Source organism: Phragmites australis, chromosome 15, assembly GCF_958298935.1.
Source record: "Phragmites australis chromosome 15, lpPhrAust1.1, whole genome shotgun sequence".
Taxonomy (NCBI): Eukaryota; Viridiplantae; Streptophyta; class Magnoliopsida; order Poales; family Poaceae; genus Phragmites; species Phragmites australis.
This window is the reverse complement of record NC_084935.1, coordinates 6,328,659-6,349,735: the sequence shown is the minus strand read 5'-3', so window position 1 is coordinate 6,349,735 and position 21,077 is coordinate 6,328,659. Positions and strand designations below refer to the sequence as shown.

The window sequence follows — 21,077 nt, the reverse complement described above, 5'->3', positions numbered from 1 at the left end:
AGGATATTATTTTTGAAACAAAAATTCACAAAATGTCTTAGAATTGTCTCTAGTTTTTTTTAGAATTTTTGTGATTTTTTTAATTTTTTTTGAATTTTTGGGGGTGTTTTTTAACAAAACCAAACCTTTGGGGTTTTTTTTGCAACAAAACAACTTTGGGGGAGTCAAAATTCAAGTGACTTTTGGGTTTTTTTTTTGCATTTTTCCCTAAAAAGAAAGAGAAAAGGAAATTACAAAGAAGCCCTCGAATGTCCTATTCATCTTCTTCCATAACTTCGATCCATTTTGCTGCAGTGCAAACAAATCTAAGACAGATCCTCTTGCTTCATCCATGGGGGACTCGAGACCTTGGTGAGTCCGCAACAACCAACGACTTGAAAATCCACCCAAAACACATCTTCTGACACACTGAATGAACTTCGGCTGTCGCCCCACTGATGAAAGCAAAGACCAACATGACCACACACAATAGAACTCGAGTGAAGGCACCTGGATAGATCATCTGCCGTCATCAGCATCACTGCCGGCGACGAGGAAAGCAAACCCACTAAAAGGATGAGCAAGACTTCCCCCTTTCGAAAAAAAGAGGAAGTAAACTAACCTCCAAGCCGTCGACCCAGTGACCTTGAAGACGCCAACGCCACCATCATCTTATTCACCAGCTCTGCCTTGGAGGGCCAAAAACACTGGTGGACACCACACCGTCCCCACCGGGAACCCTACCCTTTTGAATAGGACAAACTTGTTCTCAATTGGACAAAGTTTTTCTCAGTAGGGTGAATTGGGATGGAGCAGTACTAAATCCGAAACAGTAAGATTGCCCGAGAAAGGCTGAACGGCCGAGTCCTTTGTGTCGTCTTCCAAGTCTCAAAACGCCATTATATTCTGCCACTTCAAGCCTGGATGACAACAATAAACCACTTCGGCAGAAACCCTTTCGTCTACAGAGAAACTCTACAGTATTTTGCCATATGCTTGAGTCCAGTTTCAGCCTCTTAGGCTATCTCCAGGAGCTACCGTATACTTTCCTCAAAGTACTGTGCCGCTAGCTTTTTCGTCCTTTGCCGATGCCAGTCGTCCGCAACAAGCTCCAGCGGATCCCGTATCCAGATCAACAGGGATACGGGAGCTGGTTACTGTAGCACTGGGAGAGGCAAACTTGCCGATCAATTGAGGGGCCTGTATTACTGTGCCGAGTGGATGACTGTGAGTCTGAGGGAAAGAGAAGAGTAATGGAAGGTAGGAAATATGATAGCAGTTGGAGATGAAAAAAATAGAAGATACTGTAATAGTGTTAGAGGATGCTGTAATAGTATTATAGAGAATAAAATTTTAGAGTATCTACTGGAAATAACCTTAATAATCCTAGCTTACTGCTGAGTATCATCAGTGTATGTATTTCATGGAAGAACCCGAGGACAATCACCACTCATTTCAAGATGTCTTTGAATGGAAGGCTGGAATATAAATTCTATCGAAAATATTTCGAGTATACAAAATATATCTCGTGTTGTATGGAAAGATCCATAAAAGCCACAAGTCTTTTTTTTTTTTTTTTGCTATTTCCACACCCCATATTATCAGATGTCTTCAGATCTTTCCCTCTCTACTGCTCAGTGTGAAAGTTTCAAAAGATCTTATTTAATATTAAGAAGACACATAGAGACGAACCCTACTCGGGTGTCCTTTATGAAGTTGATAGCCACCAGAAGGCATGCAAGTTGTCAACCTAGTCCCACTGAAAACATTCCTATAAGAACTATTGAAGTTACATGTAAAGATTACTCTTTCATATTTTCTCAAAAATTTAAATGTTGACCTACAGCTTCATCTGACCAACACCTCCCCTGAATGATCCATATAGAGGCCTCGACCTTCTGAAGCTGTATATATCAGTTATTTCACACGATTGCGGTGGTGGTGCATCATTAATTATCTTTTTGTACTCGGCGGAATGGAGACCACCATAGACTTGTATGCTAAGAATCTTCTTTTGCAGCGCGTTGACTTTGACATGATTATCAAAGAACTCTATCAACTCTTCCTTCTTGAGCTCCCTCAGTGCAGCAACCTGCGATCATAGGAATCTCAAGAGTTCAAATTTATACTTCAGAAAGGACAAATAAAAAAGCACGCACCTCTGCTTCTTTTCTATCAAATTTCAGAGTTCCCATGGAAATCTCTCCCCAGAAAAATGCTGATTCCTCCCGTATGTTCTTGTACTTCTCCAGTTTCATATCAATAAGAGTGTTCACATTACTCTGCAGGAGAGAACATACAATGCTTACAATGAAAGTACAGAATCATACAGCGAAGCCACAGGATGCTGTAACAGAAGCAAATGGTTCTCTCAGTTACTGCTTACGTTCATGTTCAGAACATTCTTGTTAGCACCCAACCTAAAAAATGTCCTTTTGAACGTGGTTTTGCCTACTGATGCTAAAGTTTAACACTTGGTACTAAAAGAAGACATCACAATCATGTCAGCACTCAGCTGCCATTTTTCCAATTAAAAAGCATCCCTGACATGGCAAAGCTTGCAACAATAATGAGACGTAATCAATGTCATGAGAATAAGATAAGACGCATCTACTTTTGGTCATCGCTGAGGTAGGAAAATGATGACGGCAATGAATCTCATATCCTTACAATTAATGGAGGTTTAGATGGTCGGAAACGTGACTTGTTTTCACAATCTGACTGAGAATACACAAGTAGAGAAACGCTTAGTGGTTGGGTGACTGACTGGCCGTAGGTCAGTACTACTGGCTACTTCCTTGTCGGACACCATAACAGAATCAGGATCTGGTGCCAGCCAGGGAAAGGATTTTCAACTCTGATGACTGCACATGTGATATTCAGTGCTAATTGAGAACGCCATAATCCATGTGGGATACACATCAATCTGTTAGCTGCCAAACGTCCAGTGCTCACCAGGAAACAGAAATCAACATCTATTTAGATTGAAATAAAATTTATGCAGAAGAACTAGAGCAAAGAAAAGGTCCTTGGAGAGAGGTAAAATCACCAAGACAACCAAGATGAACAGAGAAGCACATCTAACCTTGAATTCTTCATCAGGCATCTGGTAAAGGGTGCCTTCAAACATCTTAAGAAAAGCTTCAACTCTGGCATCAAGATTGGATGGATCCTGTCGAACCAAAGTTATTTGAGCAGGAGAGTAGTTATATGTTTACAACTCAAGTACTCAAACTGCAAATAGGAAAGATTAAAAAAAGAAACAAAATTGGGTAAAAAAGAGTATATTTACCTTCACAGTTGACTGGATTATAAATTGCAATCCACGGACACCTGAATCATTTCTGCGTAAACACAGACACATTTATGTCCAAACCCAGTGTAAAATGAAAAGACGAAGAAGATAAATTCTCATAAAACAACAAACCCCACTAAAGTCTCCAGTACCTTTGCCTAAGCAGCGCTATGTAGCCAAGTTGCTCAACTGACCGTAACTGATGAAAAGCCGGCTGCTTACCAACAAGAGCAAGCAGCTGAAGTAGAACATTTTGTTTGACATTATCCTGATGAGTCTGCACTTATGAAAAGATTGTTATAGCATTATGTTGTGTAATAAAGAGACGTGGAGAAACTAGAAGGTCACGAATTCATGCTAACATGGTGCTGCACTGCTGCCTCCATCTAGTTTAGCACTGCAATTACCCCATTACCAGGAAACAGAAATGTGCTTACTATTAGTGTCAGTCATTGTCAGATTCCTTTCCGTTTCCTTTTCCTTTTGTTTCTGACTTTCTAGCAAACCAGTGAATGCACCCTGAGTTGATATCCCACCACAGCACCACCAGCCATACTTTGGGCTACATCGACATTCAAGATTTTTGCATACTACTATAATGTATTTAAATTTCCAAAGATGGTTATGGAAAGAACAGCATTGGTATCCCAAAGAGAAGAATGCTTCTAGAATACTGGCATTAACGCTCAAGGCCTGTTTGGATACAAAGTATTTTTGGAGTTTTTAGGTAATATCACGGTTTCTTAAAAATGTTGTGGTATTGAAAACATTGAGGTGTTTGGGTACAACAAACACTATGGTTTTAAAGAACCAAAGTATGCCCAATACCATGGTATTTTTGAATTATTTAAAAACCCACTCTGGACCTCTTTTTCTGGAAACCGAGCTTTGGCTTGCACGCTCACGTACTGCTTCACATTATACTTCGTTTAAGAAACTCCCGCTCATACACTACCCATGTGCATACACGTATACCAGTAGATCGATAGTTCACGTGTGAGGGTGTTAGCCTATGAGTTAACAAAGTTGAAAATGATACGGCCCATATAAAACTAGCTTGTTTACACATAAATGGATATACATCGGTTATGTACTGTTACATTCAAAAGCTAATAAAATAGAGATCACGTTGCAGAACTGTTCCACGTATGTATGTGCCTAGGTTGTTTATTTTTTTCATTATAATGACAAGTTAGCCTAATAGCTATTTCCTTGAAACAAAATATTGTACTTAATACTGCAGATGCCAAACACTTCATGGTTTTTCTAAAACTTTAAAATAACATTTGAAGAGTATAAAATCCTAGAGAGTTTGATGTCATGATATATAGGAGATTGTGTTAATATATATTATATCATGTGGAAGAATATCTTTCAAATTCCTACGTCTCGGCCTAACTTTGTGAGTAAACTTTTGTTTCTATTTTTTTTTTTAACTAGGTGAGATATGTATATATTCATAGCCATTACTTGCTAAGTTTATCTCACCCCGTTAATTCTTTTACAAGTGCGCTTTGGCTGTTTGACGTGCATGATGGGCCTGGGATTTTGTAGATGCACGCACCACTTCATCACAATGTTAATAATCCTAATCACGTCATAAAACTCAGTTTTCAGTAGTACGATGCTTGTGTTAAGTTTTCATTTGAAGAATCAATATTGTATATGTTGTAAAGAGATCTATGACATGGTTGTGTAGTGAGAAGTTTTAATTACTGTTTATATCTTATTATGCCTTGCATGTGATGATATATTCAGTTATACCTCAAATTACAGAGAAGATGCTGCCAAAAATTTGATTTTTTTTTCCTGAATTATGCTTTAGTGGTAGAGTAGGGAGTTACACAGTGCCATGGATTGGGAGAGATAGAGGCTAATGATTGTGTCATTATTTTACTTTTTTTATTTTTGTGACTGGACTGCCATACCAGTTAAAAACCATCCTACGCGGTGAAACCATTGTCATGTCAGCTACAAACCAGCTTCAAATAAGCTGAAGGGTCTAAAATGTCCGGTTTGAATAGTTCGATGGCTGAAGTTGTCTGGTATTGGAGTTCGAGGGCCAAAATCGGACTCTCGTGATTGTTTGAGGGCCAAAAATGGACCTTTTCCTATCATATTTCACAATCTTGCATCTGACTTTGGTTCTGATGCTTCTGGTCGGTCAGAAAAGAATCTCATCTTTAAGAAGTCAACCTTCTGAATCTCATCTTTAAGAAATCAACCTTCCAAATTTGGTAGTATATGCAGATTCAGCAGATGAAACAATCGAGAGTACGTTTTTTAGAGTGAATCAACAGTACTTAACTATACTTTTCACTCAAAATATCTTCCAAGAAGAAACAAATACAAAAGTAATACCTGAATATAGTGCAGCAGAGCAGAATTTTCATCTTGGTGATTTAAACACATTGTTGGATAGTAGAATCTCAAACCCATTTCAAGCTTTACAATTCGCTTGGCAAGATGTTGTGATGGGGATAATGGCTTGCAAACACTAATGGGTGCATTAAATAAGATATCTTCAACATGCTGGACAATACCTTTTGCTTCACTTGGTTCTATATTACCTGAATCAATAATATATGCAATAAATAATAACAACACTGCAAACCATTCTCTTGGTAAAGAAACCAATGGAAAGAAAGAAAAGTAGCAGGATTATCAAAAAAATTTCTTGAACAAGTATCAAAACATTTGAGACGACTGTAGGGCCAACCTGCAAAATAACACTCAATAAAAGTCTTCTCCAGCAAACGAGGGAAAAAATTCCCTAGACCGCTAGCTTCAAGATGCGAAAGTGCAGCAAGTTCCTCATCCCACGGCCATGCTTGTTCCTCCAAGATCAACGAACAGTAATATAAGACTTGCTGATATGGCTGCCGGAATTTGAAATTCTCATACTCCTTTGTCATAGTTTCCTGGTGCAAAAAACGAAAAGCCTTTAGTTCATGAGACATGAAGTGCATAGAAAGACAGCTCCAGCTCGCGGTTTCGATCCACAACATGTTGAAAGAGAATAATAAAAGAATGCATTACCAGGTGCATTTTTTTGATATTCTAACATCTAGGGTAACAGAAACCATTGACCCAGTTAGAATAATAGATTTTTACAATTCAGATGTGCATCTGATTGGCAACAATCCCCTGTCAATTTCGTTGTCCATAGACATTCAGTTCCATTTGCTTTGCATGCAAATACATTAAAATAGATTGAACGCAAAAGGCATATAAACAACGCTACAACTACCAAACAACTTGCAGGGTACTATTGGCAGTTACCTTTATCACAGAAAAACGGTCAAATTTAACTTCAAATTCTGCAATCTTGCCAATAACAGTCTCCAAAAGGGTCCTCATTTTGTCATTGTAGCCAACCATAGTTACCTATAAGACAGTAAACACCATTGGATAATTAAGGAACAACATGAAGTTTTCAGTACGACATACAATTAATATCATGTCGTGAGTTCTGTCAATGTGATAGTAACACACTGAATAATAAATCAAAGGCAAGTACAACACCGAATGATGTTAGCACTTAGCACCCAATCACTACTTGACAAACAAGCCACTTTCCACCAAATTTATGGGCAAACATCATCAGCAGTGATAGTTGCATGAAGCACCAAATGATGTATCACCACAATGTAGGCTGCCCTGGGATTATAGGGACATCAGATCAAGTCCATTTTTCAAATTAAAATGGATAGGGATCATCTTGAGATTCGTTTTGAATACTTTGGATACCTGGATGTAAGAATCAGATATACCATAACCACCAAATTTAAAATTTTCCACCCTGTTGCAACCTCCAGCATTATCAAACAACAGTAACAAATGTTCCAAGTTCTTTGTCAGGACATTGCAAGGATGAATGGAAAATAGTTCTCAAACTTGGTCTCTGAGCTCTCAAGCATGATGTCGACACTTAAATTTACATGTAACAACCAGACCATAGGACCAAGAACTTTTTATTTCTACACTGAACAACAAATACTTGGAAAAACATACAAGCTTTTTGCTAGTACTTTAAGAACTATGAAGCGTGTTTTCGATCTGGATTAGTGTCAAAGGGGAAATCAATTGATTTTTCAAAGTGAAATGTAAAACTAACCTGAAAACCAGTGTCATTTGGCTTAACAGCATAATAGAGGCCAGCAACTTGAGCATCATAAGCTGGAAGTAAAAGCAAAATTGGTGTGTTATTACAAAAGATAAGCTGAAATTCTGGAGTATATTAACTTCAAAAACCTTCCATGATAAAGTTATTGTTTTGGACAACGATACGGTCCCCAAAATGCAACATTGCCTACTAATTTCTATTAGAATGTGTAAACTATTGCAAAAACATATGATTTGAAACTACTTTTGGGGGCAAATGCACTCATATCATATTCAAATATCCAATCTCAATATAAAAAAATAATTAATGATCAAACTTTTGATGGGTTGACTGCACACAACCCAAGGCGTCACTATTTGTGACTGGCGAAAGTAGAGGTCATAAAAACACATTTAAAAAATGCTATTCCACACCATCATCTGGCGACTGGGCATTCCATATCGTACTATTTCCTTATAAGTTATTACTTTAGCTGATTGTGTTGACCAAAATGCAAAGTTAGCTTTGTTGAAATATATATCCTACCAGGCCTAGGCCCAGCCGACCGGCCCTGTCATCCTAGCTGCCGGCCAACCCTATTAAGGTTGTGTACATATGGACAGGATCTGTATTCATAGAAAGAATTTGTATGTATGGAAAGGATCTATATGTATAGAAAGGGTAGCTGTAGTTTCTTAGTTTAGAGAGATTGATCCCTTACCATGTATAGCTCACTCTCTTACTTAGTTTAGCTCCCTGTACATCTATATATGCCAGCCGGCTCTAATGGGAATGGTCAAGTCAAGCATTCTCCTCATTCTCCATTTCTTTAATGGCATCAGAAGCCAAGATCTAGTGACCCCCCAACCTCCCTGCGCCGAACCTCCTATGTCTGGTGACCGCCCCTAGGCCAACCGAGCACCCAACCACCGCCACTAGCTCCCCCCGGGTGCTGCACTCCACTAGCGTGCCATCTGCGCCCACATCTCAAGCTGTCGGCCACCACCGGCTCCACTCTCGGCGCACTAACATGTCAGCCACCACTGCTTCCACTCTCTCCACCATCAACATGCGCACACACATTCTCTTCACGCTCGAGCTTCATCCACCAAATTACTCCCGCTGACGTGAGCTATTTTTAGTTCTCGTCGGCAAGCTTGGTGCCCAGGGCCATCTCGATGGCTCCTCCCTCAAGCCGAAACCAAGACGTCATCCAGTGACGCCGTCTCCAACTGGGAATCGACGGACTACACCGTCCTCTCCCTCCTTTACACGTCCATCTCCGAGGAGATCCTCGCCATCGTCCTCGTGCCCGGCTCCTTTGCGCATGCTGTCTGGAGAGACTGTTCCGCAACAAGATAGCACACGCCCTCTCCCTCGAAGCAGAGTTTCGCTACTTCGCTCAAGGCGACCAGACGATCATCACCTACTCCCAGCGTCTGAAGTCCTTCGCCGACGCCCTCGCCGACCTTGGCTAGCCGATGTCTGAGGACACTCGTCCTCACCATGTTGTGCGGGCTATCTAAGCCATTCCGCAACATCGCCACCATCATCAAGACCAAGACGTGTTCCCCAAGTTCCTCGATGCTCGCTCCCTCCTCAAGGAGGCCGATCTCAAGATCACGGCACCCAACCCTTCTACGGCTCTAGTAGCCCACCATGCCAAGCCACCCAGGGCCACCACCTCCAGCCATATGACTGGCTATGGCGTCATGTCCAAGAGCTCCTCCACCAACGGCAACAGCGGCAAGAACAAAGGTCGAAACTACTGTCGCGGCGGCGGCAAAGGCAACGGCACTAGCAGTGGCACCACCGGCAACGGCACCCTGACCTTCCCCTGGCCCTAGGGCACCATGCCACTAGTCTGGCCTGGTGCTACCTAGGGCATTCTCGGACCGCGGCCTACGGCGTCCAACACCCAGCACGCCTTCGATGCACCAAGCATGTACGACACCACGACTACACCGTCATGGAATCAGGCCTCCCTCATCCAGGCCATGAATGCCATGTCCATGCAGCAGTAGGCACCTTGGTTCATGGATTCAGGTGCTTCTTCCCACCTATCAGCCGACCCGGGTAACCTCTCCCATCTCTCCCCACCGCCCAATATTAGGCATCAGGTGGTTGTTGGTGACGGTTCCGTTCTTTCCATAACCGCCTCTGGTCGTGCTGATTTTGTCGCCACCAGACCTCTCACTCTTTCTAATGTTTTGGTTTCACCTAATCTCATTTCTATTTGCAAGTTCACAACTGGTAATCTTTGTTCCGTTGAGTTTGACCCTTTTGGCCTCTTTGTGAAGGATCTCCGCACCAAGAACATATATGATGCATCTATAATAAACTACATCCACGTCACATCATACAAAGAACATACGCAAGAATGCACTGGAACAAATTAATGAACCTTTGTCACAAGAATCACAAAAAAATAAATCTCAGGTATTGCAGCATACCATAATCATTCAAATAATCCATTAGCAACCTTGTGAATAAATCAGTAAGAACTGTTGATTCAGGTGAGCTATGGGACAGTGGACAGTGAAAATCCATCTTGATATAAGCCTTGGGTGTGAAAAACATTGTATCTGGCTTGTACCACAATCTGGAAAACAGTGTCTTCCTCAGCATACAAGGAAAACTTACCTGCATGTGCCGGAAGATAAACCATGAGTTTACCAAGATTAAATAAGTAGGGAAGACTTTCCAAGTGTTACCTTTTCCTCAACACTTTTCAACGAAAGATCACTTGGAAGGAAGATGTTATATTTTGGCAGGTGTAGATCTTCCTTCGGGGCTTTCTCTACCCATTTCTGTAAAATAACACTACAGTGTAAGACATATATATGTTTCTAACTCAAGTAATAAAGTAAGTACAATAATGTCCAAAAGTGCACCTGTATACCGGAAGGATGGACAGCTTCAACAGAATATGATGTGCCATACCATGGCTCTGTTAAGTTTGTTTGCCCTTCAAATTTTTTTGATTCCCAAAATATTCTGAAAGGAAGCATGGAAGATAATCACTTATTCAGTAAGTGTTATAAGGCAATAGAGAGAAAAGGATAGAAAATTAAATAAAGGGAGCGAAAGAAAATAGCAAAAATGAAATCTCTCCAGTTTTCTGGAGTAATGCTCTGAAACCTTAGCCCACACAACCTGAATTGATGTAATTCCCTGAGAACTTACCTTACATTCTGTGGAGTCAGTTCATCTAAAATTTTCTGAATAGCATCTGGTGAAAACTTTGATGGCACAGATGATGCAATCAACCAATCTTCTGGTGGAAAAATCTACAAAGAGGTAAGACGAAGGAAAGAGACAATTAGTGGGTTTTCCTTAGTAGAACATTAGGGGACAGTCGTGCTGAAAATATTTATATTAATAGAATAGTAAGTAATGTACAAGGTCTATAAGACCAGAAGTACAAGGAATGGTCATTACAAATATACCATTCTTAAAAAGAAAAACAAGCATTGGGCACAATTTGTTACATGAAACTACAATATTCCAATATTGAATATAAAATCTCATTGTACAACAGCTGCATAATTTCATTCTGTGCCAATGGCCTACATATAACTCAGAAAGAGCATTCACATTTATGTTACTATGTGCCTAGACAACAAAACCAAATAAATTAAGAAATGAACAATATGATCGAAACTGAATGGCTAATTTTCTCCACATATTATTTTAGTCCTTCTATAACATGTGCTGTTACAAAAAATACGATGTTATAGAGGTTTTCTATCATCAGTCAATCAATAGAAAATAAGTCATTGCATGGAGCAATAGAATATTAAGCTCTTCACTATAGGAACGCAACAAGAACCAAGGTTGGAAAGAGTAAAGATGTAATTTCAATAGTATCTGAATTGCGCTTAATTTCTTCAAATGTAGCCAATTTTGAGTTTCCAACACGAATGTGCAAACAAATCCAGGATACAGGAGAGCTCGCAATTTGTGAAGAATAAATGTATGATTAGCATGTGAAATACCTGCATATTTGAAGAAATATTAACAACATAATTGATAGGTGGGCCCTTGTCTCGATAGTGGAATCCTGTCTCACAGATGGCTTGAAGCTTCACAGTCCCGTAAAAAAGTAATATAATCCATTAATACAGGAAAAAAAGAAATGTAAAATTTGAAGCACAGTCAAAACTGAATTGTCTACATAAAATTGTATCCGTATAACATGATCATTCACTTTTACTAGTTCATTCAATTGTGCTAGTCAAAAACAAGCTGTTCCAGTTTTATTTAGTTTGATAAAATGGAATGTGCTGGTGATACGAAACAAATGAGCCTTTCAAGGCAGCATCCATGTTTTCTTGGGTGATAAAAGGAAGAGGCATCACAGTAAGAGTGTATTCCCAAATCAGAAGACATCTGCCTTGTAGTTGTAGGGTACTAACTGCAGCAGAATATCAGTGGAAAACTAACTACAAAATATGAACAACAAGAAAACTATTGAACAAATCATAATATAGATGTATAATTATATGTCATGAAAATCCAAGATCTTATATGCAGGGTTTGTTTTTTCAGATTAGAGTAGTAGGCTAGCAGAGAAGTCGCTTATAAATGACCTGATTGTCTAAATTCCAGAATAATGTGTTATTCAGGAGAAATAAAGGTACCTCTGATATAAATTCGAAAATCAATAACTAGTCTCGGTGATGTATAAAATTGATTTCTTTTGAAAGAAAAAAGAACATAAATTCTGGACAAAATTTACCTCATCAAAAATCCACTTTGGAGTTCCAGAGGTCTGCAGCAGTGTTATATATCTGAACAATAGTCCAACAATCTCCTCCACATGCTCTATCATCAATAATTCAAATATATGATCTTCACTTACATTTCAAAACTCAAATATCCAAATGTTCCTTCAGAAATTAGAACTCACCCTGGCCTACATCTGTGAGCTGTATAACAACAGAGAAGAAAGAAAATTCATAATTCCAATCCCCTTCACCAGCTTCCAAACTCATAGCCCATCCTGAATAATTGAGGAAAATTAGAAATTAATTTGAAAAATTACTAAGGAAGATAACGAAAATAGAGTTATCTACGTATGGAATGAGCATGTCAACAAAAAGGGATCCCCAACAAAAAAGAAGTGATACACGTGAAAGACATCAAGTAAACCATACCATTATAAAGGCAAAAAATAGCATAAAGAAAGGAATTTATATATATTAACTCCACCATTATAAAAACCTAAACCAACCATAATTGCTCCCTTCAATCCTAGGTAGTTTCCCAACTAACAAGAATCAATAACCTTGCAAAGTTAACAGCAGCACAAAGGTAAAATAAGATTTAGAAAAGTAAAATATAATAATAACCATGGAACGAGAAAATTAACCGTATGTATCGTAGCTTTGTATGTAACATTAGTTGGAAAGATAATAAGATAAAACTTCAGATATTTTTAAAAGAACCATACGAGATAAATTTAGAGTGAATTGCACAAAACTATAACTATTGTATCATTTGTAACACAAAACTACAAATATTGTACCTAGTAACACAAAACTACAAGTTTTGTACACCAATTTCACACATAACACACAATAATTGTAGTTTTGTGTTACAAATGGCACAATAGTTGTAGTTTTGTGCAATTCACTCATAAATTTAATTAGAGATTACAAATAACATATGTAAAAAAAGAAGAAGAAAAATGACATCTGGAAAACCATGAATGAAATCCACCACTAAAACACACACCGAGACAGACAAAAGAGTGAATGGGGGTGGGGTGGATGAATGTTAAAGGTTGATAAATTGCAGCAAAGAATTCTGTCCAATTAGATGGCTTCTCCTTTTAAGTATGTTCAATAACATATGTAACTTACCTAACTTTTTAAGTATGTAAAAAAGAGATCCTTCTCCTTCATGGCCAATTAGATGGCTGACGTACTTGCAAGGCCCTTCTTTGTAATGCTGAACATTGGGAGTGATTGGCCACAGAATTCTCAAGGTGTGACCTTGTTTTATGGGAACTGCTTTAACAAGGATCTGCAAGTTGTCAACTATCATATAAACAACCGCACAAGAATTTGCCATTTCAAAAAAAGGCAGCACCCCATCCAGTGGTGCTCATTACTTATCAAGTCATTTTCAGTAAATAGTAAACCTGGAGATGTTCACTAGTACATGGATGGCCAGGAAATGAAAATGGCTTCCGTGCAACGTTTCTAATATCACAGAACTTGTTTTCCACAAGGTTTTGCAAGTTGTCAAGGCTCTCTGCAAATACAACAGACATGAGAAGAAAAAAGATAAGATTTTAGAGCAAATAACTTGTAGGAAAAAGTCTATTTTCCGTCCCTTAACTATTGCTGCGGTTTAATTTTCATCCCTCAACTTCAATACCAGAAATATTCCATCCCCAAACTTTTAAAACCTTTAGAATTCATCCCTCGATCTACTTTTGAGTAGTTTTACACAAGTGGCGTATATGACTAGGATCCCATGTGGCCCGAACATGCTGAGTCAGCCAACCCTTCATCGTTGTCTCTCTCCGGCGTACTAGCTTAGCACAGCACAACCCGATGGTTGGATGATCCTTGACCTTGCTCCTCACCACTGGCGACGCAGACTTTCTGATCTGAGCCATGACCTCACCCGCCTATTTCTGCTCCTCATTCCATTCCCTGCCCTGACTTGCCATTCCGACCAGTCGTGTGCTATTACTTAGCATCCTAGGTAGCCCTACCCTATCTGCCACTACACGAGCACAATCGCATGAGCAGGCACCGCCGCACAACTCACGCCCCTCTCAGCGTCACAGGGCGAAGTGGTGCAGCAGCGGTGCTGGTCGGTCAATGAGATCGTGGAGACCCCATCGTCGACGTGCGATGAGGGGTCCGAGGTCGACGCGCGCTCGCAGTCCGGCTACGCCGACTTCGACGACCTGGACAGGCTGCAGGGTCACCGCTGGGAGGCGTCCTCCGAGTGCAGCGGGGAGCCTAGGAGCTCATACGGCTCGCTGTACCCGCGCAGATGCCGCAGCCGCCACTACTGAAGAGGCTCGGCACGACGTGACGCGCGTGACGGGAAGACCGGCGATGGCGGTAGGTCTTTCTCCGTCGTCGCTTCAAGTTTTATGGCTCCTTGACGCTAAATTGCTAATTGATAGTGCGGTGAATTCACAGAGCTGTAGCTGATAAAGGAGAGGTTCTCGAAGCTTCTACTAGGGGAGGACATGTCGGGTGATGGCGACCAGGCCGAGGTCCGACATCTACGTCAACCTCCCCGCCCTCGAGAAACTCAACGACATGTTGCTTGTAAGATCCAAGATCCTTTTTACTGTGCAACTAGATGGATTTGAGCCGTAAAACTTGTTGCTTGCTCAAATCAAGTGGTGGTTGCGCGTGTTGTGCATCAACAAGCCCGGGCTGACAAAACTGGTGCGGCGAGACCTGCAGCAGAAGCGTGACTGCGCGAGCCAGATCCACAAGGCGGCTATGGCCATCAACAATGGCATTTTTGCAGAGATACGGGTCCCTGACCTACATAAGTAAGCACTACCCAAGGTAACATCATATCTCTATGAGATTTCCCGAGATTACGTGCGATTCATCAGCATCCCTGAATCTGAAAATGGATTATGAATCCTGAATGCTGAATGTTCAGTGCGGGCGGGCGGGCGAGCGTGGGGGACCTGATCTACCGGCACATGTCGTTCTCGGGCAAGTTCTCACCGGAGTACCACCTGGACTGCCTAGAGATCTCATCGGAGCATGAGGCCTTGGAGGCGGCGATGCACGCGTGGCGGCAGAAGGCGAGCCAGAGCCACTCGAGGTCACCCTGGAGTGCGGTCAAGGACCTGATGGAGTCCGACAAGAACGTGATGCTAGCGAGCCACGCCGATGACGTGCTGCTCTTAGACGGAAAGGCCTTGGCAGGTTTGGAGGTGGAAGGGCCTCATGGCGACGACAACCATGGAAATAGGAGGGAAATGAGAGTGGGAGAAGAAGAATAGGCTGACAAGTGGACCCAATGTGGGAGAGGCTAAGTCAGCATGGTCATGCCACGCGGGATGCAAGTCAGTAGCGCCACGTGTGCAAAACCACTCTGAAACAGGTCAAGGGACGAGTTCCGGACGGTTTTAAATGTTAGGGGACGAAAGAAATCTAGTATTGAAGTTGAAGGACGAAAATTAAACCGCAGCGATAGATGAAGGACCAAAAATAGACTTTAGGAAATGCAAAAAAATCATAAATTTTTTTATGGAAAACCTTTTCCATACACAACAAGTTGCATCAAATTGGCTGAGTAGTGTGACTCATAAAATTTAAGAAGCTCAAGCCTTGTGTCTAATCCTTTCTCCTTTGCTTTAACCTCCAGAGTATCCCAATTTCCTAAATCAATCGAATATCTGACAATTAGTTCAAAGTAACTGCAGAAAGTAGCAAAGCATATTACACCAGCTTTACATTAAAACTTCAGTAGTTTTGACGTTTGTAGGAAGTAAAGACCACACTGTCGACTGGAAATGTAGGCACTTAAACTCTTCTTGCGCACAAAACAAATTTAGTCATTCAGTTGTTCTCAAGGTATACGACGTTTTTATTGTAATGAATTCCATTAATTTGGTTATTAACAGCAAAAAAAAAAAAAAAAAAAAAAAAAACTACAGGGAGCATCTATTGTGCCATTACAAGATTTTATCACCGAACCCGGTTTAAAATCAAAAAAGTTTATTGAAATAACTGTGTCATGTAATACTCAGGAATGTAAAAATGACGATATATCATGTTGTTTTAATTAATGCTAACCTAGGTAGCAACTAGCAAGTATCTTCAACCTCATTAACAGCACATAAGACCAAAAAGGAAAAAAGCATTGATACGAGGATTCAAATACCAACCAGTGCTGAACTTATGATACGGGTGAATCTTCGAGCAAAGATGCTTCTGAAGCTGAAAATACAATTGCATAAATGATTTATATAAATAACATAAAAAGAACGTCGTGTGATTACAATTAACTATAATAAATTTGATCTCCATAACTAATTCTTTATTTAACATAAGCTTCGAAACTGATAGTACCTGATTCATTCGCCAAGGATCTGACAATAGGTTTTTCTGATTTTCTAAAAGTAGAGAAAACAGGAAAGTAATTAGAATTTAGAAGCTGATTCTCTCACTAGTTCCACACAGAGGAGGGAAAATAATATGTACCAGAATCAACAGCTTTTATTTCTCTAAGTGTAGCATCTGGAGACATCAATGGCTTGATAAAAAATTGTGCAAACCTAAAATTAGATGACAGAGGAGCAAACGGTCAAAATTTCAGAAAAGGAAAATGAAGGGGAAAAAAACAAAGAAATCAATAGAAGGTACCTATCCAAAGCATCATGCAGGCTATCACTGTTCACATCAAAATAAAAGTTCGTGTGTTCAGAAGATGTGAAAGCATTTGTTGAACCACCATGCTACAAGAAAACGCCCATTATCAAACTATTGATGACACAAAAGATACATCACATCATAAATTTAGTGTACAAATCTGTAAAAAGATCAAGTCATCACAGCATTTCTTGTCTCTTGTCAATTTTACAGGTGTTCAGATTTTACTGTGTCATTTAGATGAAACAAGCCTAAATTAACAAAGGTTCAGTTTAAACAATGAATATCCCATCAATTTTTTTTTAGAGTCCAGATAGAAGGCTTTTCCTAGTGCTGTTGATGGTTTCAGGGGCTCAAGCTCAACCTCACCCTGGTGAATTCCTGTAGCAAAATACTATATGGTAGGGAAAGCATAGCTCAGTCACTGCCATAGAAGCAGATTTGTTCAGCTTCACGACTAACATACAATATATGCCAATGGTCACTAAAGACCCTCTCAAGAGATGAAGTAACAGTATATCTTGAAGACCTAGTATTCTTCGAGAGGGAAAAAAGTGTTTGTAGCCTTGGACTGTGTAATAGAAAAGCAGTCACTAACATGAGAAAGCAACTAGATTAGCTGTTCACTACACTACATATATTGAACTATTGTAAGGCTCTCCTCTTCTAAAGCTATAAATCTAAAACTTCGTGGCAGAAGTGCCCAATTGTGGTAGAAGTGTCTATTCCTTGCCAAGAGATCAAACGAAGACTACATGGTCGTTTCATCACAAGTTTCGTTTTTAAATTTTGTGGAACCACATTTTTTCATTAAATTTTAGTAATGTAGATTTCGACTCTGTTATTCAATTAGGATTTAATATAGCATTTATGTGAAAATGTTAACGTTGTTTTGGCAAAAATAAAAACACTGGTTGACTTCTATCTCTCTTTTACTGTCTCTTTATAGCTTTGACAAACTCACACCATTCATTTCAAATGGGATTTGTCCCATGGACACACGAGCAATCCAACCCATAGGATTTCCTTTTCCTCTTCCCATTCGAACTTTTGAGCATATCACTGATTACCAGCAGCTCCTATGACTAGAATACACATCAATTTTCGAGCTCCACTATCATCTGCTACATTTAAAAGGGTCTGAGATAGACATGCTGCTCTTAGGAAGCAGTGTTCAAGCATCTCGATTAGAGTTCAAGTCGCCGCAATCTCGAAAAAGAATACAATAGATTAGAAAATGGATTCAGTTCAGTTATCCACCTTTTCTGTTTCTGAGTTTGTGAAGAAGAAAAAAAGATGGGAACAGTTTTTATAAACTCATTGTTTGAATTTTAGAGTACAATTTCTGCTATCCAGGTAATATAATATCTTTACAAAAACAAGGTGTTGGACTGTTAGGACCAAAAACAAGTAAAACAAGACCTGGTTTTGTGAATTCATGATCCAAACCATCCTTAAATATTTCATCATGAATGCACTATGCTAGAATCCAGCTGCTGCCTTTCTTGTTCTAAAGCACTTTCACTATGTTGACAAAGGAATGCCAGCACAATCCAATAATAAATTACTGCCACAAACATATTAAGACCCATTACAGAGATCTCTTTGTAAACAGGGAAAAATAAAAAAGTTCAACCATGGCAAAATAAGACATACCTCTGCAATGTACTTTGAGTAACTGTCTTCTACCGGATATTTCTCGCTAGCATAAAAAAGCATATGCTCTGCAAAAGGAAAACGAAGCATAAAGTTATGAAACAATACAGAAGTGCCTCACAGTATTCATTTTTTCAAAATCTAAGTACACATTTCACCAACGTCTCTCTTTTCCCAAATATCTAACTACTAAACCTGTTTTGAACCAATGGTCATAACATGAAGCAGTAAGGTATCCAACCGAATTTTCAAGTAGCATATGCCATCCATTTGAATATGAAAGGAAACTGTTAAACTGCTAACATATAGCAGCATTCTTCAATCACGAACCTTAATATTCATTGTTTTTTCATTTTCATGAACATACAGTCTAAAATGAGTAAATTATATCAATTTAGCCACTGTTTTGCTGATAGTACCCTTTCAGCACTGAGCATTGACAAATCTACAGATTTAGTGATTTACTGGGTAAACATTTAGTTGCACCAAACTAAGATACTCTATAACTCGTCATCATTCAGGATATTGTTTGTAAATTTGGATATTAAGCAGCCAGTGTTGAGCAAGTTCTCTCTTGTCCCTGAGACGTTTGCTTCGCTCTTCAAATCCATTGATACATTGACATGCTGATATAACTTCATTCTTAAAAGATCTTGCACGTATATATACAGACTTGAATGCTCAAGAGGACTATGGCAAGTTCCAAAAAATTCTAACAAGCTAGGCAAGCCATACTGTAACAAGCTTCGGAACTTAAAGTAGCGTTTCTAACACGCTAGTAAAGTACACTGATAGGCCCAAGCAAAAAGACCTGAAGTACATCCAGAAAGCATCGCAAAAACAGCGATACTAACGTTCCCAGTTGCACCAAATTTGCATTGCTCACTCGTGGCAATTCATTACTAATATTACAGATCAAGCAGACAAGCAAAACAACTCCGAGCATCGGCAACTCCACTGCAGTACACTAAGCGAGTTCAGACGCAGCAAAGCCGAAACAGAGCACTAACCGAGAAAGTGTGCGAGCCCCTCCAGCCCGTCGGGATCGCAGAAGTACCCCACGGACACATTCATGGACGCAGCCGCCTGCAAAACAAATCACAACATCAGCTCGCAAATCAAAACCCCGCAGCCACCGCAAAAACCAGTTCAGCCCATCCCAGCCCGATCGAAGCAGAAGACCTTGTCGGTGTCGGGGTCGCTGACTAGCAGGCACTCGAGGTCGTTTGGGAGCACCACGCGGCGGTACTCGCGCTTGTCGTTGCGAGGCTTCGTGATCTCGACCGCCGCAGCCGTGGCCGGGGGAGGGGTGGCGCTGCCGGCCGGCTCGGCTGGGGCGTCGGTCTCGCGCGGCCTCGAATCCATCGCCGCCGCGGCAGCTTCAGCGGCGGCTTGCCGATGAGAGTCCGCAAGGCTTGGAGAGGTAGTTGGGAGCGGAGCGGCCGGGTTGGTTTGGTTCGGCTTGACTCGCCGCTGTTGGATTTGGAGGGGAGCGGTGGTTGGCTGACGAGACGAGACAAGACCTGCAGCGCGGGTCGGATTGGCTCTTCGCTGGCCGTCCGGCCAGTTGATGTGTGGGAAAATGGGCTGGGCTGGACATGTGGGCCGGGCCGGATGAGCCACTGGGTTAGTGAGACAGTCCACGTGCTGCGGTGTTCAGCGTGCACCGGGACATCTTTCTGGTCAAGGTTCAACTCAAGGAAACGATTTCTTCCTGCGATTAATCAAGTAGAGTTTAGTAGACTAATTTCTTCCTGCGATTAAAGCGGCTTTTATTTGGTCTGACGGAGCCACGGGCCCACGCCTCCACGGTGCAATTATTGTGCAGGAGTCATCAACGAACAATGCTCGATTTCCATCCTCAATTTTGACTTTTCAACACAAGAGGCAAGAAACTCCGTAGATTTTTTAAGATAAAGGAATCTTTATCTATTTTATCTTAGCATAATAAAGTTAAAAGTGGCTACCTCTTTTGCTCTCAATGCCTCAAAATTATCACATTAATGTGTAAAAAAAGAAAGATCTACACCGTTAGTTGTAGTGAACGCAGATTATAACAATTTAGATTTTATCTAAAGTCTAGATCACATGTATCATATAGGAACGTATCAAATAGGATAGGATACTCTGATGTACTGCACGACTACTATACATCTACTGACATACGAGTTTAGATCTCATGTACCAATAATAGTCATACAATACGTCAGAGTATTATGTCCCACTAAATATGACCTCTGTTAGTAGGTGTTGGTAAGAGTTGCAGGAGAAATATAACTCTATTCTCCTTAAAACTCTGACTCTGTTACTGAAGATATAAATTAGTAGCTTCAAGGATTCGTCGTGAGGAGGCATAATCCTGCAAAAAAAAATGCCTCGGTCCAGATGGCGGACGGCGGTATGCCTACAGTACCATGGTTTCCCCTCCATCGCTCAACAGCGCATAGTGCCACGAGCAGTATGGCGGGAGGCGTGCGCCGTTCAATGGTGCTCCTTGCCGTCGTCGTCGTTTGCTAGTCAAATTAGTCTTTCATGTGTTCATCGAGTATATGCATGGGTAGAGCTAGTGCGGGGTACTCAAGGGTCAAGCTGAGGAAGAAGATGCTCTCGAAGCTTACTCTGCTTCTGCACCACATGGGCTATTGGCCGGATGGGCTTGTTTAGTTGAGAA

The 21,077-nt window shown here is 40.6% G+C and overlaps 1 protein-coding gene across 1 annotated transcript; it reads right to left on the bottom strand.

Moving 5' to 3' along the window:
* Positions 1–1,619: 1,619 nt before the first annotated feature.
* On the bottom strand, positions 1,620–19,934 carry LOC133893438 (insulin-degrading enzyme-like 1, peroxisomal). The gene is made up of 26 exons (XM_062334453.1): positions 19,589–19,934; positions 19,417–19,492; positions 18,407–18,474; positions 16,745–16,836; positions 16,583–16,656; positions 16,451–16,494; positions 16,267–16,318; positions 15,635–15,757; positions 13,528–13,640; positions 13,247–13,409; positions 12,292–12,384; positions 12,121–12,206; positions 11,378–11,464; positions 10,566–10,669; positions 10,274–10,376; positions 10,094–10,189; positions 9,833–10,022; positions 7,392–7,453; positions 6,557–6,661; positions 5,994–6,195; positions 5,636–5,844; positions 3,427–3,551; positions 3,272–3,323; positions 3,065–3,151; positions 2,139–2,261; positions 1,620–2,071 (listed from the first exon to the last, which is right to left on the bottom strand). Exons 1-26 carry the CDS (start codon positions 19,769–19,771, stop codon positions 1,820–1,822), a joined length of 2,964 nt encoding a protein of 987 aa, XP_062190437.1. The 5' UTR covers positions 19,772–19,934; the 3' UTR covers positions 1,620–1,819.
* Between the last annotated feature and the right edge of the window lie 1,143 nt (positions 19,935–21,077).